The sequence below is a fragment of the Aquarana catesbeiana genome, linkage group LG02 (assembly GCF_042186555.1).
Source record: "Aquarana catesbeiana isolate 2022-GZ linkage group LG02, ASM4218655v1, whole genome shotgun sequence".
NCBI lineage: Eukaryota > Metazoa > Chordata > Amphibia > Anura > Ranidae > Aquarana > Aquarana catesbeiana.
The window spans coordinates 49,533,640-49,549,465 of NC_133325.1; the positions used below are offsets into that span (position 1 = coordinate 49,533,640).

Here is a 15,826-nt window from a genome sequence, read left to right on the forward strand (position 1 = left end):
AAAATATAATTATCAATAAAGAAATTTTTTTTTTAAAGCACCGCTGTCCCCGTGTGCTTGCATGCAGAAGCAAACGCATACGTAAGTCCCGCCCACATATGAAAACGGTGTTCAAACCATACATGTGAGGTATCGCCATGAACGTTGGAGTGAGAGCAATCATTTTGTCACTAGACCTCCTCTGTAACTCAAAACATGTAACCAGTAAAAAAATTTCAAGTGTCGCCTATGGGGATTTTTAAGTACCGAACATTGGCGCCATTCCACGAGCGTGTGCAATTTTGAAGCGTGACATGTTAGGTATCTATTTACTCGGCGTAACTTCATCTTTCACAAGATGCAAAAACATTGGGCTAACTTTACTGTTTTTTTTTAAACACAAAACTGTTTTTTTCCCAAAAAAAACGCGTTCGAAAAATTCCTACGCAAATACCGTGTGAGATAAAAAGTTGCAACAACCGCCATTGTATTCTCTAGGGTCTTTGCTAAAAAAACATATATAATGTTTGGGGGTTCTATGTAATTTTCTAGCAAAAAAATGATGATTTTTACATGTAGGAGAGAAATGTCAGAATTGGCCTGGTAGGGAAGTGGTTAAAGCGGAACTAAACCTTCCTATCGTTTTCAGCTAAGGAAGCAGCCATCTTGGCCTCTGTTTGATCTTCAACTGCCATGGTGCTGCACATGACACCAGCCATTTAATGGTTTGACAGTTTGGTTTAGAGCACAACCAATGTTACAGTTAGATTCCCGGTAGGTACCAGGAATGTAACGTTTTTTTAAACTGTGAAATCAATGGGTTTAGTTCTGCTTTAACCGAAGACTTCTCAGATGTAGAACATAACAGTAGATCTGGCACATGACTTAAAGGCAAAAAAGAAATCATTCAGTGGTAGATGCATAACTTTGCTTAACAGTTTTTGCCCACAGGAGCCTCTTTCAAACTCCCAGGGTCTCTAAAAGTCCTAATTTCTGACTTCTCCTGTCTGCAATGCCATATTTAGATTTCATACTGCCTGATCGCCTTCCCATGACTTTACCATTGAGATCAACGGCACAACAATTGGTCCCTCCACACATGCCAGGGTGCTGGGTGTGATCCTCTGATCTCTCCTTCACATCCAATCACTGGCTAAATCTTGCCACCTCCACCTCCGCAACATTTCCAGAATTCGCCCCTTCCTGACTAACGGCACCACAAAACAGTTTATTCACTCCTTGGTTATTTCCCGCCTTGACTACTACAACTCCCTCCTCACTGGTCTACCCTTACACAGGCTCCCCCCCTTCAACCTATTATGAATGTTGTTGCTAGACTCATACAGCTTACTAACCAATCCGTGACTGCTGCTCCTCTCTGCCAATCCCTTCACTGGCTTCCCCTACCCCACCGTATAGAATTCGAAATACTAACCACAACATACAAGGAATCCACAACATCTCCCCCAGCTACATCACCAACCTCCTCTGCAGATATCGCCCAAATCATCCTCTGTGCTCCTCCCAGGACCTCCTGCTCTCTAACTCCCTTGTTACCTCCTCCCATGCTCGTCTCCAGGGCTTCTCCAGAGCCTCTTCCATCCTCTGGAACTCCCTGCCCCAGTATGTCTGATCAGCTCCTACCCTGTCCACCTTTAGTAGAGAACAACAGCACATTTCCATAGGACTTTTTAGGTGCAGCATAATGATTGAACTACAGATTCTTTAAAATAGTTAATTTTTATTAAACATTAGGCTAAAATGACATGTTCACGTAAAAACATATACAAATATGACCCATGTGGTGTGGTCCTTGTTATTAATAGCAGCATATATGTAGATTCCGATATGTTTCGCCCAAAAGTGGGCTTCCTCAGGAGACGTTAACTGCTTAGGGCCAAGGCCTTCTAATAATTGCACATCAAATGCTTCTCTTAAGAAAAATGTATAGAACTTGCAGGGGTTGAATGTAGAAATTGGAACACGGAGGCAAGAAATACACACCCAGGGAATGCTCATACAGAAAATGAATGTGCAATTGAAAATAAATGTAAAATTGAAAATGTATTTAAATTTGAAAACTAATTTGAATTCGAAAATGAATGTGAATTTGAAAATTTATTTTAATTCAAAAATGTATTTGAAATGAAAACATATTGCAATACATACAGTAAGATATAAAAGTAAAATAAGATGATGACTCCTACTAGGCTGCTTTATAGAATAGAATAGAATATAAAAGAATAGAACTGAATAAAACAGACTAGAATAGAATATAAAAGAATGGAATAAAATCAAATAAACCAAATAAATAGAATAAATAGATTAGAAAATAAAAGAATAGAAAAATGTAATAGAAAAGAATAGACTAGAATAGAAAAAAATAGAATAGCATTAAATAGATTAGAATAAAAAAAGAATAAATATAGCCATCTTCTGAAATGTACATTTTGAAAGACAGCTCTATTTGTTCTATTTTATTCTATTCTATTCTATTCCCATATTTTCCATTCTATTGTATTCTGTTTTATTCCATTCTATTCTATTCTTTTATTCTCTATGCTATTTTATTATATTCTGTTTTGTTCTATTATTTTCTATTCTACTCCATTCTGTTCTATGTTTTCTTCTATTCTATTCTATTCTGGTGTATTCAATTCTATTATTTTCTATTCTATAAAGCAGCCTAAGTAGGAATCATTATGTTATTTCACTTTTATAACTTGCTGTATTTATTGCAATATTTCTCCATATCAAAATTCAAATTATTTTTCGAAATAATTTTCAAATTCAAAGTCGGATCATTTTGAATCGATTTGAAAATGACAAATATACAAAACAAATCCGAAAATACGTAACGAATTCTGAAACCGAATCCTTCTAACACAACGAATAGGATGAAACAAAATGATCAACTTAACAAATTTGAAACTATACTAATTTTTCTGTTGTGCGCATCTCTACTTCGAACCAACCTCAAACCGAACACAGGTATGTTTGGTTCATCCCCACTAGTTATATGTAAAAATACAATACAGTATACACTGATAAACCATAACATTATGACCACTGAAACGTAACGTAATTACCACTGATTATCTCCCTTTGACAATGGTAAAATTGTAATGGCTGGATGAGGGGGTCAAAGCATCTCCAAAACTGCAGATCTTGTGGGATGCTCCTGGTCTGCAGTGGTCAGGACCTACCAAAAGTGGTCCAAGAAGGGAGAACCGGCAAACTGGCGACAAGGTCATGGGCGGGCAAGGCTCACTGATGCCCATGGGAAGCGAAGGATGGCCCATGTAGTCTGATCCAATAGAAGAGCTACTGGAGCTCAAATTGCTGAAAAAGTTAAAGCTGGTTCTGATAGAAATATGTCAGAACACACAGAGCATCGCAGTTTGATGTATATGGGGCTGCGTAGCAGCAGACCGGTCAGGGTGCCCATGCTGACCAGTTTCCATAGCCAAAAGTGTCTTCAATGGGCATGTGAGCATCAGAACTGGATTATGGAGCAATGGAAGAAGGTGTCTTTGAGGTGTTGAATTGACCTCAAAATTCTCCAGATCTCAATCCAATCGAGCATCTGTGGAATGTTCTGGAAAAACAAGTCCAATCCACGGAGGCCCCACCTCACAACTTACAGGACTTGAAGGATCTGCTACTGATGGCTTGGTGCCAGATACTACAGGATACCTTCAGAGGTCTAGTGGAGTTCATGCCTCGATGGGTCAGGCCTGTTTTGGGGGGGGGGACCTTCTCAATATTAAGAGGGTGATCATAATATTATGGCTGATTGGTGTATGTAAACCCAGTGCCGTCTTTAAGGCAGGGTAAAAGGGGCAGCTGCCCTGGGCCCTGTCATTGTTGGGGGGCCCAAAGCAGCTGCCTCATACTTGACAACTATCTCAGTTTAAATTCCCTTGTCCCTTGAAGTTTTAGTCCTGTGCTGTGTCCCGATATCTCAGTGTAAAGTGCTGTTACTAATGCTGCCCAGCTCTGCCCTATTGTTGTGTACAGATGACTCACCTGCAGACCCTATGTTTACATGTAAATAACCTGCATTCATAAGTAAATAGCTGTGGTCGGCGGCATTGATATGTAAATAAAGGCGGCATTCATATGTATATCATGCCCCCCTGCAGTGAGGAGATGATGTGCTGTAACTTCTAGCAACCAATCAGTGAGCAGTATCACTGTACAGTAATCTCTAGCAACCAATTAACAAGCAGAAATCATTTGCTATAACCTCTAGCAACTAATCAGTGAGCCGTAATGTGTGCTGTAACCTCTTGCAACCAGTCAGTAAGCAGTAATGATATGCTGTAACCGCTGGCAACCAATCACAATTGCTGCCTGATCTGATACAGTAATCTGATTTTAAGTCTAGCTGCTATTTATTGTATGTCTCAGAGCAGGTGGGGAGTGAAATTGCATGGGGGGGGGTTAAGAAAATTTTTGCCCAGGGTCCAATCAATATTAAAGATGGCCCTGTGTAAACCCAATCACTAACCATTTTTTATATCTGCAGCTGTTATTAAAATAATACCAGGTGATCCTGCCATTAAAATCTACAAAAGTCCTCCCTTGCCACGCAACCTTTGCTGGAGTACATGCAGGCTGGAAGTTTCCACAAAAGAGTCCTTAGGAGATCAGCAACACTGAAATGCAGAAGAAGATGAAAGAAGTGTTTATAGTACACAATGGGGGTTATTTACGAAAGGCAAATCCACTTTGCACTACAAGTGCAAACTACAAGTGGAAAAGACACTTGAAATTGCACTGAAAGTGCACTTAGAAGTGCAGTCGCTGTAAATCTAAGGGGTAGATCTGAAATGAGAGGAAGCTCTGCTGATTTTATTATCCAATCATGTGCAAACTAAAATGCTGTTTTTTTATTTTCCTTGCATGACCCCCTCGGATCTACAGCGACTGCACTTCCAATTGCACTTTTAGTGCAATTTCAAGTGCCTTTTCCACTTGTAGTTTGCACTTGTAGTGCAAAGTGGACTTGCCTTTAGTAAATAACCCCCATTATGTCTTATTAGCTAAATGTTATTCAGTTAGGGTTCACATCTTCTTTACCTCATTTTTAAAGAAATATTTAGTTGCAATAATTAGTGTTATTTCTGCATGACTTAGGCCCCTTTCACACGGACGGATAGAATTGTGCTTTTAGCTGCGGATTTTCTAGTTTTCTACCACAGCTAAAAGCACACAATGCTTTCCTATAGCCCCATTCACACACTGCGTTTAGCTGTGATTTAGTTACATGTGGTTTGGTGCGGATAGAAAAAAATAGAATTGACTGCATCCAGGAGCGATTTAGCGCAGCTATCTGCACATAACTGCAGGTAATCGCAGTGTACTATTTCTCCTGCGGATAGCAGCGGCAACAAGGAAAGAAAAGCAACAGGAAGCACATTAGAAATGGCAAGAATGTTCCAAATGCACGTAAACGCAGGTAATCTCACTGTACAAATGCAGCTGATCGCAGTGTCTGGAGTCTTGAATTTCACAGATCATATTATATGCTTTTAACTGCGGCAGAACAGCCGTCCGTGTGAAAGGCGCCTTAAAGAGGAGTTCCGCCCACCGCTGCAAAAATTTAAAGCCTGCAGCTGCACAAACTGCAGCTGCTGACTTTTAATAATCGGACACTTACCTGTCCTGGAGTCCAGCAATGTCAACACCGCAGCTGATGTTTCCATCAGCTGTCCGGTGCATGCCACCTCCATTGCGAGTAAGGGAACCCGGCAGTGAAGCCTTACTGCTTCATGTCGGGAACCCTACTGTGCATGTGCGAGGCTCCACTCCTCTCTCCTACTGGCCCGGGGGCTGGGGAAGGAGGAGGGAGGAGGAGGATGCCCGGGCAGTGACGTCAATACCCACGGGCGGCTGAAGCTCCCAGAAGTGGGAACAGGATACCTTTGAAAGACAGGTATCCTGCCCCCCTAAAGGTGCCAAATGTGGCACCTGAGGGGGGAAGGAGTACAAGGAGTAGAAGTTCCACTTTTGGGTGGAACTCCGCTTTAAACTTCAAAGAAGGGTTCCTTTCACTTCATGTGAAAAATTGTAAGGGTATCATTTAGCACCTGAGCTCTTTTTTCTGTTCTCAGGTCTAGCTTATGTTCCAGTAAACCTAATAAGCTTATTAGATGCTCTTACATCAGATAACAGTATAGAGGAAGGGATGTGCTTCATTCTGTTCCAAGTTTAACGTAAGCATAGAGCAGATAATTAGTGGCCTACAGCAGTTGTAATTTAGCTCCCTGATGCTGTCATGGATGTACCCGTTGTAACCAATATAATTACTCCTTCGTTGTGCTTTCTGGAGGCTGATGCCTGTCAAACTTTTTACAAAATAATGTATGTCTTCCCACTTCCAAGGCACTTTAGCACTTTGGAAGTCCTAGTCTATATAGTAGATGAACTGATGCATTCGTTAATTGCCGTCCCTTTGTTGAAACCCCCAATAAAACATACTGACTGCACTCCATGGGTTTAAATGGCCACAGAAGCCCTTTATTTAACCACCAAATAAATGAACAGTTCCAATTAAAAAATAACATAACAATTGTTGATTACGAGAAGGGAATCTTTGGTGTCCAGCAGCCAAGAGAGAACAATCTAACAACATAGGACTTTTCAGGTACCAATACAAAACACTAATGTAGACAATTCATAGGTTTTTTTATTCTCCATAAAAAGTTTTCTCAAAATTATAAGGCCAGCACAAATATTCAGATCACACAACCTAGATCGTTCCATCCCCTTATATATATGAACCCCTCTGCAATGGATTGTGTGTTTATGCAAGAATATCCAAAGATCTTCAATGTGCACAGCGGAGGGAGCTACTCGACTCATTTCATGGACAGTGATTACTGTATTTATTGGCGTATAACACGCACTTTTCACCCTGAAAATCGGGTGCAAATAGTGTGTGCGTGTTATACATGGATACTGCAATTTTGGCTGCCTAGGAGGGAACAGGGAGGGGGGAGGGATGAGCTCCATCAGATTACTTACAGCAAGAATCTCCTGTTTACTCAGCGGCCTCTGTAATAGGAAGTCCCGTTTCCTGGACCAGAATTGGACTAGTGTTTGGTCTATCATAGAAGCTGGTCCAGGAGGCAGGACTTTGTATTAAAGAGGCTGCCGAGTAAACAGGAGATTCTCGCTGTATGTAATTTGACGGCACTCGTCCCACCCCCCCCTCCCTGTCCCCTCCAAGGCAGCAGTAATCTGAGATGAGGCTGCAAATGGGCCTTGATCAGGCTGCATTCAGGGCAATGGTGAGGCTGCATATGGGCATTGATTAGGCTGCAATGGTGGGCAATTGTGGGGCTGCAGATGGGCATTGATCAAGTTGCATTGATGGGCAATTGTGAGGCTGTAGATGGCATTTATCAGGCTGCAGATGGGCAATGGTGAGGCTGTAGATGGGCATTGATCAGGCTGCCTTAATGGCAATGGTGAGGCTGCATACAGTATGGGCATTGATCAGGCTGCAGATGGGCATTGATCAAGTTGCATTGATGGGCAATTGTGGGGCTGCAGATGGGCATTGATCAAGTTGCATTGATGGGCAATTGTGAGGCTGTAGATTACATTTATCAGGCTGCAGATGGGCAATGGTGAGGCTGTAGATGGGCATTGATCAGGCTGCCTTCATGGCAATGGTGAGGCTGCATACAGTATGGGCATTGATCAGGCTGCAGATGGGCATTGATCAAGTTGCATTGATGAGCAATTGTGAGGCTGCAGATGGGCATTGATCAAGTTGCATTGATGGGCAATTGTGAGGCTGTAGATGGCATTGATCAGGCCGCAGATGGGAAATGGAGAGGCTGCATTGATGGACACAGACCCTTATTTTGCTTCAAAGTTCTTTATTTAAAATTTAAGTTTTTTCCTGAAACTTCCCTCCTGAAATGAAGGTGTGTGTTATACGCCTGTGCGTGTTATATGCCGATAAATACGGTACCACTTCCTTAGGAGATTAAAGGGGTACTGCAAGTATAATATATAGCATGCAATGTAGCATCAGAATAAGGCCAGCCACATTAAAAACACTGATGTTTGTGCACCAAAATGATCCAAAATTAGCAGTTATACAATCATCAGAAAACCCATGTGGAAAATCCAACATATACAGTGCCTTGAAAAAGTATTCATACCCCTTGAAATTTTCCACATTTTGTCATGTTACAACCAAAAATGTATTTTATTGGGATTTTATGTGATAGACCAACACAAAGTGGCACATAATTGTGAAGTGGAAGGAAAAAGATAAATAGTTTTCATTTTTTTTACAAATAAATATGTGAAGAGTGTGGGGTACATTTGTATTCAGCCCCCCTGAGTAAATACTTTATAGAACCCCCTTTCACTGCAATTACAGGTGCAAGTCTTTTAGGCTGTATAAGGAGGAGAAGAACTGGCGCCTGGAGTTGTATTCAAACAGTCAGAGCAACTGGGAGAAATGTCTCTAAAAACATATAAACATGATGATATGGGATTAAGAGGCAGTCCATAAGGATCACTGGGCTGTGTTGATGGGTATTTTCTGAGATGAGAAAAATAAGGGGACTAGGGGAAAAAAGGGGGACAATGGGGACTTTATATGAAACACATCACTAGGGCAGGCTGAGTCATCAGATGTAAAAAAAATGTAAATTTATTGATACCACATGAGAAACAAGGTGCAATAGATGATACTCGCATATAGTCAATAGATAAGGTACAAAGTATGTAAAACATGGCAGTAGAACATATAATAGTAGCATAGTAACATGTTATACATTGTAACATAGGTAAATTGCAGCATCATCAAAATTACACCCCACATGTGTATACGTAATTCATATTGTATTAAAATCCAACTGATGGCTAAAACACTAAAATGCCCATGGTAGATACATATTCGTTGTGACATGTCAAGAAGTTATGAATGTTCAGTTGTATTGCTCGATGCGTTTCGTGGAAGTTTGTCCACTCATCAGGAGCAGCTATCTGGAAATATCTAAAGTAACGTATAAAGTAGTAATTAATCATATTTAATTATAACAGGAAGAGGGGAAGCAAAACCGCTAATCCTAACACTCTTACCTGTAGATATATGGTATAATAATAGTAGGGCATATATAGGAAAGTTCATGATGGTAGGAGATAACCAGGGGTGGACACAACAACCCCACGGGAGCTGAGGAGGCAACCAAGAGGCGGCAGGGCGAGGCAGCTCAGGACGCCGTAGAGCAATGGGTAGTGAAAAAGTTCACCTAGGTTTCCAACAAGGTGGTGTAAGATAGAGCATTGACCCAAGGTAACTGTAGATAAATAAAATAAAATACGTATAGGTAAAAAACAAGTAATGTTGGATGACCACTAGGTGGAAGATCAAGTGTGGGACAAGGTGAAGTGACAGTGAAGTGAACATAGGAAAAACAGACAGATAGTGTCCGGAAGACCGGTGGAATGAAAGAACAAAGAGAACCCATCACCACACCAAGCGAACAGGGTGAAGGGATAGTGCAAGGCAGGTTTGGTGAGGATGGGTGTGTAAAGGGGGATGAAGAAGGCATGGTGCAAGGAGATCTCCGGTTACCTAAGATGACAGAGTCTCAGCCCGCCAGCCAACGAGGTGAACCCCCAACGTCACGCTCAGACATGCTAGGAGGGAGGAGAGGAGGCAGCCCACTAAGGAGACTCGCGCCTATATAGGCAACCTCCGGCCTCCATCAGTATGCACGCCAGAAGGAAACAGCGTCACGATGGCACGTGACGTCAATTGACGCCAAACGTGCCGACGTGCGGGGCGTGACGTCGACGCACAGCGGACACCCGCCCCCGATCCCATGACTGGTGAATCAGGGGGATAGGGGGATAGCAACGGTGCGCGTCGCAGCTCCCAGAGGTTGGAAAGGATCCACCCCCGAGTATCAACCTGGATAGATAACATGACTAGGATAAAACAAAGATATTCCAGTGATAGCAAGTAAATATAATAACTAGACATATGACACAAGACCACAGCAATGGTATATATAGTATTTAGTGTGTGTTTCCATCCCATATTAATATTGAAACAAGAGGTATAGGTTAGGACTTTATATGAGACCATGACCATCTCAGATATAATTGGATGGAGACCTGTGTACCGGATGGTCATGGTCTCATATAAAGTCCTAACCTATACCTCTTGTTTCAATTTTCTGAGATGATATATAAGAGACCACCTGTGGCTGCTGTCCTCAGAGTTGTGACGGCTCTGTTGAAACCAAAGGAAGCAAGGAGAGAGAGGGAAGGAAGCGCGTCCTCCCCTCCCTCTCCAAGTCTTTTAGGCTATATCTCTACCAGCTTTGCACATCTATAGAGTGACATTTTTGCCCATTCTCCTTTGCAAAATAGCTCAAGCTCTGTCAGATTGGATGGGGAACGTCTGTGAAAAGCAATTTTCAAGGACTGCCATAGACTCTCAATTGGATTTAGGTCTGGACTTTGACTGGGCCATTCTAATACATGAATATGCTTTGATCTAAACCATTCCATCGTAGCTCTGGGTGTATGTTTAGGGTCGTTGTCCTGCTGGAAGGTGAACCTCCACCCCAGTCTCGATTCCTTTGCAGATTCTAACAGGTTTTTTTACTAAGATCGCCCTGTACTTGGCTCCATCCATCTTCCCATCAACTCTGACCAGCTTCCCTGTCTCTGCTGAAGAAAAGCATCCCCACAACATGATGTTGCCACCACCATGTTTCACAGTGGGGATAGTGTGTTCAGGGTGATGTGTAGTGTTTTTCGCCACACATAGCGTTTTGGTTTTAGGCCCAAAAGTTGAATTTTGGTCTCATCTGAGCAGAGCACCTTCTTCCACATGTTTGCTGTGTTCCCCACATGACTTCTCCTAAGCTGCAAACGGGACTTCTTATGGCTTTCCTTCAACAATGGCTTTCTTCTTGCCACTCTTCCATAAAGGCCAGATTTGTGGAGAGCACGACTAATAGTTGTCCTGTGGACAGATTCTCCCACCTGAGCTGTGGATCTCTGCAGCTCCTCCAGAGTTACCATGGGCCGCTTGGCTGCTTCTCTAAATAATGCTCTCCTTGCCCGGCCTGTCAGTTTAGGTGGACGGCCATGTCTCGGTAGGTTTGCAGTTGTGCCATACTCTTTCTATTTTCAGATGATGGATTGAACAGTGCTCTGTGAGATGTTCAAAGCCTGGGATTTTTTTTATATTCTAACCCTGCTTTAAACTTGTCCACAACATTATCCCTGACCTGTCTGGTGTGTTCCTTGGCCTTCATGATGCTGTTTGTTCACTAAGGTTCTCTAACAAACCTCTGAGGGCTTCACAGAACAGCTGTATTTATACTGAGATTAAATTACACACAGGGGGACTCTATTTACAAATCAGGTGACTTCTGAAGACAATCGGTTCCACTAGGTTTTAGTTAGGGGTATCAGAGTAAAGGGGGCTGAATACAAATGTACCCCACACTTTTCAAGTATTTATTTGTAAATAATTTCGAAAATCATTTATCATTTTTCTTCCACTTCACAATTATGTGCCACTTTGTGTTGGTCTATCACATAAAATCCCAATAAAATACATTTACATTTTTGGTTGTAACATGGCAAAATGTAGAACATTTCAAAGGGTATGAATACTTTTTAGTCAAGGCACTGTATTCTGAGCACTGTCCGTGATACTTTTTTAATTTGCACTAACATACTGTACATCGCGTATCACTGACAGTTGTTTTTATCGCAAGTGCACTAATATGGCTATAATCACCTCAAGCAATATATATTCTGAATACTAAAGCTGACTCGAGGTGGATATAAAAGACACACATGAATGCAGCTTTTTACCAGTTAATATATCATTAAATGCAATGTTTTAATGTACAGTAAGCCATGTTAGTACCTGAATTTGACCTGGTATCGGCCTTTTGCAGTCTACTGTACAGCAGAGCTACAAAAAGGGAGGAGAAGCAGCACAAGGAGCCAATCGGGTGTGCTAAAGTGCAAGGGGCATGGGGATAGGAGGCGAGGAAACCTGTGAAGTGAAAGGGAAACTGTAGGAGAAAATTATCAGAATCTAAAAAAAAAAACATTTTTCTTTTTCTTTCCACTTCACAATTATGTGCCACTTTGTATAAAATACATTTACGGTTTTGGTTGTAACATGACAGAATGTGGAAAATTTCAAGGGGTATGAATACTTTTTCAAGGCACTGTATGTTGTCCTGGCTATTCATTATAGCTTTGATTACGTGCTCCAAGTTATTATGTATTTATTACAGGTACTTATATAGCACTTACATAGTGCTTTACATATATGGTACATTTACATCAATCTCTGCCCTCAAGGGGCTTACAATCCAAGGTCCCTAATTCACATTCATATACTAGGGCCAATTTAGACAGGACCCAATTAACCTACCAGCATGTTTTTGGAGTGTGGGAGGAAACTGGAGTATGTGGAGGAAACCCACACAGTCAGAACATGAAAACACCAAGCAGGTAGTGCTGTGGTTGGGATTCCGATGACCCTAATGTTGCTAGGCAAAAAAACTAACCACTTAGCCACTGTGCTGCTGGTAGGGTAGCTAGGACCTGCTTTTTCGCTGGTTAATTGGTGTCAACACCATGATGTATACACTGTCATCTCAAGAAAATTCATAGCCCAAGACTTTCACATGAACCCAACCCCTTTCACCACTCACAGGCCACCCTGTATCCCCCTTGATTCCCTGCAATCAGCAGAGGTGCCAAGCCCCTGGAGTTGACTCTTGCTCCACTGTAGTCCATTATCCAAATAATGGACATCAAAGACATTCAACTCCAGCCAAGGTTTATTGCAATGATAGCACACATGATTAAGCCCCACTGTGGATGAAATATGTCGGGGGCATGGCTTTTTGGTGGACGTGAGCAGTGTGCCATAATTTCAGTAAACCTTGGCTGGAGTTGAACATCTTCAGTGTGCCCCCCTGATATTTGGATGATAGTCTATGACTTGTCAGGAACCCAATAACAGGGTATATAGGGAATGGTACAAACAAGGCCATGGATAAATCCAAGGAAAAAAAACAAGCTTAACTTACCACCAGCCCGCAGACAACCAAATAACCTGTCTAACAGTATGTGTTAAAAATATAGGGAATGGGCTGGCAATCCTCCTAAGGCAGGGTAGCAGGTATCTCTGCAGCTCCTCCCTACCACCAATCAGGTAGGGACTAATGTTTATACTTAACAAAGCTCATCAACACAAGGCTTTATATATGTGAACAAAAAAAGAAAACACCCGAGGAAAAATTATACAAAATACCTTATACACAGCTTCCTGGCAAGGATGACTTTACAACACTTCCGGCAAGATCAGTAGACCAGGTCAGAGAAGTCACACCATTTTATTTCTGAACTGTAACGAAGAGACTAGCCTTGGCCATGGAGTGTTGAACAGATGTTGCGCTGTACTTGGATAGAGAACCCAAGATGGCCAGGAAGACAGGGAGTGTAGGGAAAATAGAGTGGCCCAAGCGCTGGGGAGTGATGTTGGTATCACAGAAACTTTGAGAGCGCAGTCGTGAAATGATTTGAAGTGAGCAGGAGATGTAGTACCCACTGAGACCTGGTCAATACACAAGCCCAGGTCAGCAACAGGCGGGACATGCAGTGCCAAGTCATCAGGCAGGGAAAAGCCAGGTCAGTAACTTGTAGGGCTACAAGAGGGATGAGCATTCAATGAGCAGAGAAGCAGAAGTTTCAGATCAGTATGAACAGGTGCTCGAGCTTGATTCCAACTATGCAGGCTGGCAGCGTTTTCTTTAAATCCTCGTACACACGATCGGATTTTCCAACTGGAAATGTTCGATGACAGGCTGTTGGCGGAAAATCCGACCGTTTGTACTCTCCATCGGACAATTGTTGTCGGATTTTCCGGAGACTAATGTTGGCTGGCAGGTTTTAAAATTTTCCGTGGACAAATGTCTGTTGTTGGATTTTCCAAGCGTGTGTACACAAGTTCGTCGGACAAAAACCCAAAGTACAAACACGCATGCTCGGAAGCAAGGACGAGCCAGAAGCGGTCGGTCTTGTAAACTAGCGTTCGTAATGGAGAATTAACATTTGTGATGCGGCAAATTATGAAATCTTGAAATGCAGCGCACAATTCTCTTCTTCTTTAATGGGATAATAATGAAGCTGCTTTGCTGGTGATGCTGATGGCGTTATTGCAAACAAATTTTCAAAGGTTTTTTTTTTTCTAGTGATATCAAGAATAATATTATTATGCTTTTTTTTTTTTTTGGGGCGAGTTACCACAACACCATTATCCCGTAGTTTTTAAAATCAAAGATACAACTATGTTGGTGTCCCTTGTAAATTTTACTGAACTGAAAAGCACGAAATGAAAAGTGCGAATCAGCACTCACCAAACTTCTGCTAACACGAAATTAGCAGAAGGAGCCCAAAGGGTGGCGCTAAAGAGCTAAAAAAACTACGTAGTACGTCACTACGTTCGTGTTTGTTGGCCGACAATTCCTTGCCGTTTGTATGCAAGACAAGTTTGGGCCGACGCCCTTCGGACAAAAGTCCACGGTTTTGTTGGCCAACAATCCGATCGTGTGTACGAGGCTTAAGGGGTGTAAATAGCAAAATATATTTTTGCAGGCTAAACTTTTCACATGTATACATTGTAGCTTTTTGTTTTGGCATTGAGTTTTGTCGACCCATCCTTTTTGTCCCCATAGTCATGATCTTTCCTCTGTACAGATCATTGTTAACCTTACGTGTTGTTTTTTATGTTTTAGTCATCATTATGTGCATGCATTCTGTCTTCATTGGAGGGGAAGAACAAGCCATCTTTCTCATCAAAGCGCATGAAATGGGACTGACCGATGGAAGATATGTCTTTGTACCCTACGACACTTTACTTTACAGCCTTCCATACAAAAACAACTCGTACCCTATTTTTGACAAGAACAGCAGTCTGCAGGCGGCCTATGATGCTGTACTGACCATCACCATGGACTACGAGGAAAAGTCGTTTTATGAGGTTTTTGCCGAGCTTAAAGAGAAGGGGGAAATAAAAACCAATCTGGAGCCACAGCAAGTATGTAACCAAAAAACTATGCTCTTAAAATTGTACTGTGTCCTTCAATTGTGAAATATGCAAAAGTAGAGTGAAAATACTTACCTTTCCCAATCAGTGTTGCCAACCGTCAGTATTTTTACTGGCAGCCAGTAAAAAACAGGCAATTTTCTCCTGACAGTAAATGCCAATAAAAAGAAAAGGTTGCCAGTAAAAAATATGGCTAAGACACTCGGCCCGGAGCCAGCTGAGACCATACAAGTGCCTGATACAGTGCTCTGGCGGAGGCGGTGCCTGAGCATGTCCTGTGATGTCATAGTGCAAGGGAGCCAAGCAGATCGGCAAGAGCCTTGTGTGTGGGTCTGCGGGATGGGAGCAAAGCAGGCCAGGAGCGGGATCATCAGTTCTTTTTGGACTGGAGGGACCACCTGGCTTAGAGAGAGACTGTCACTGTGACTCTGGAGGGGACGTGTCGTGTCAGTAATCTGTACTGCTGCACAATGCTGTCAGTGTCACTGTGAGAGTCAATTTCATGTGTGTGCCGCCCATTCTAATTTCTTGCCCTCCTCAGTCCTGTCCCTGAGCTACTTACTTAATATATCGAAAATAAAATAAGAAATATGTTTTTTCCCTCATTATCTACCTTAAATCACATTGCTAATTACATATTATACTTGTAGCCTAAATAGTGAAATTTGTACTTAAAACTGATATTTTGTAACTTTTGGAAATGCCAGTAAAAAC

At 42.0% G+C, this 15,826-nt stretch overlaps 1 protein-coding gene across 2 annotated transcripts in view; it reads left to right on the top strand.

The window, feature by feature from the left end:
• The window catches only part of LOC141126853 (retinal guanylyl cyclase 2-like), a 211,856-nt gene that overhangs the window by 70,570 nt on the left and 125,460 nt on the right, over positions 1-15,826 (top strand). For both annotated transcript variants that reach the window (XM_073612862.1, XM_073612863.1), the window contains exon 3: positions 14,802-15,103. In XM_073612862.1, the coding sequence (XP_073468963.1) occupies positions 14,802-15,103 (302 nt within the window). The remainder of the gene's footprint in view (positions 1-14,801; positions 15,104-15,826) is intronic.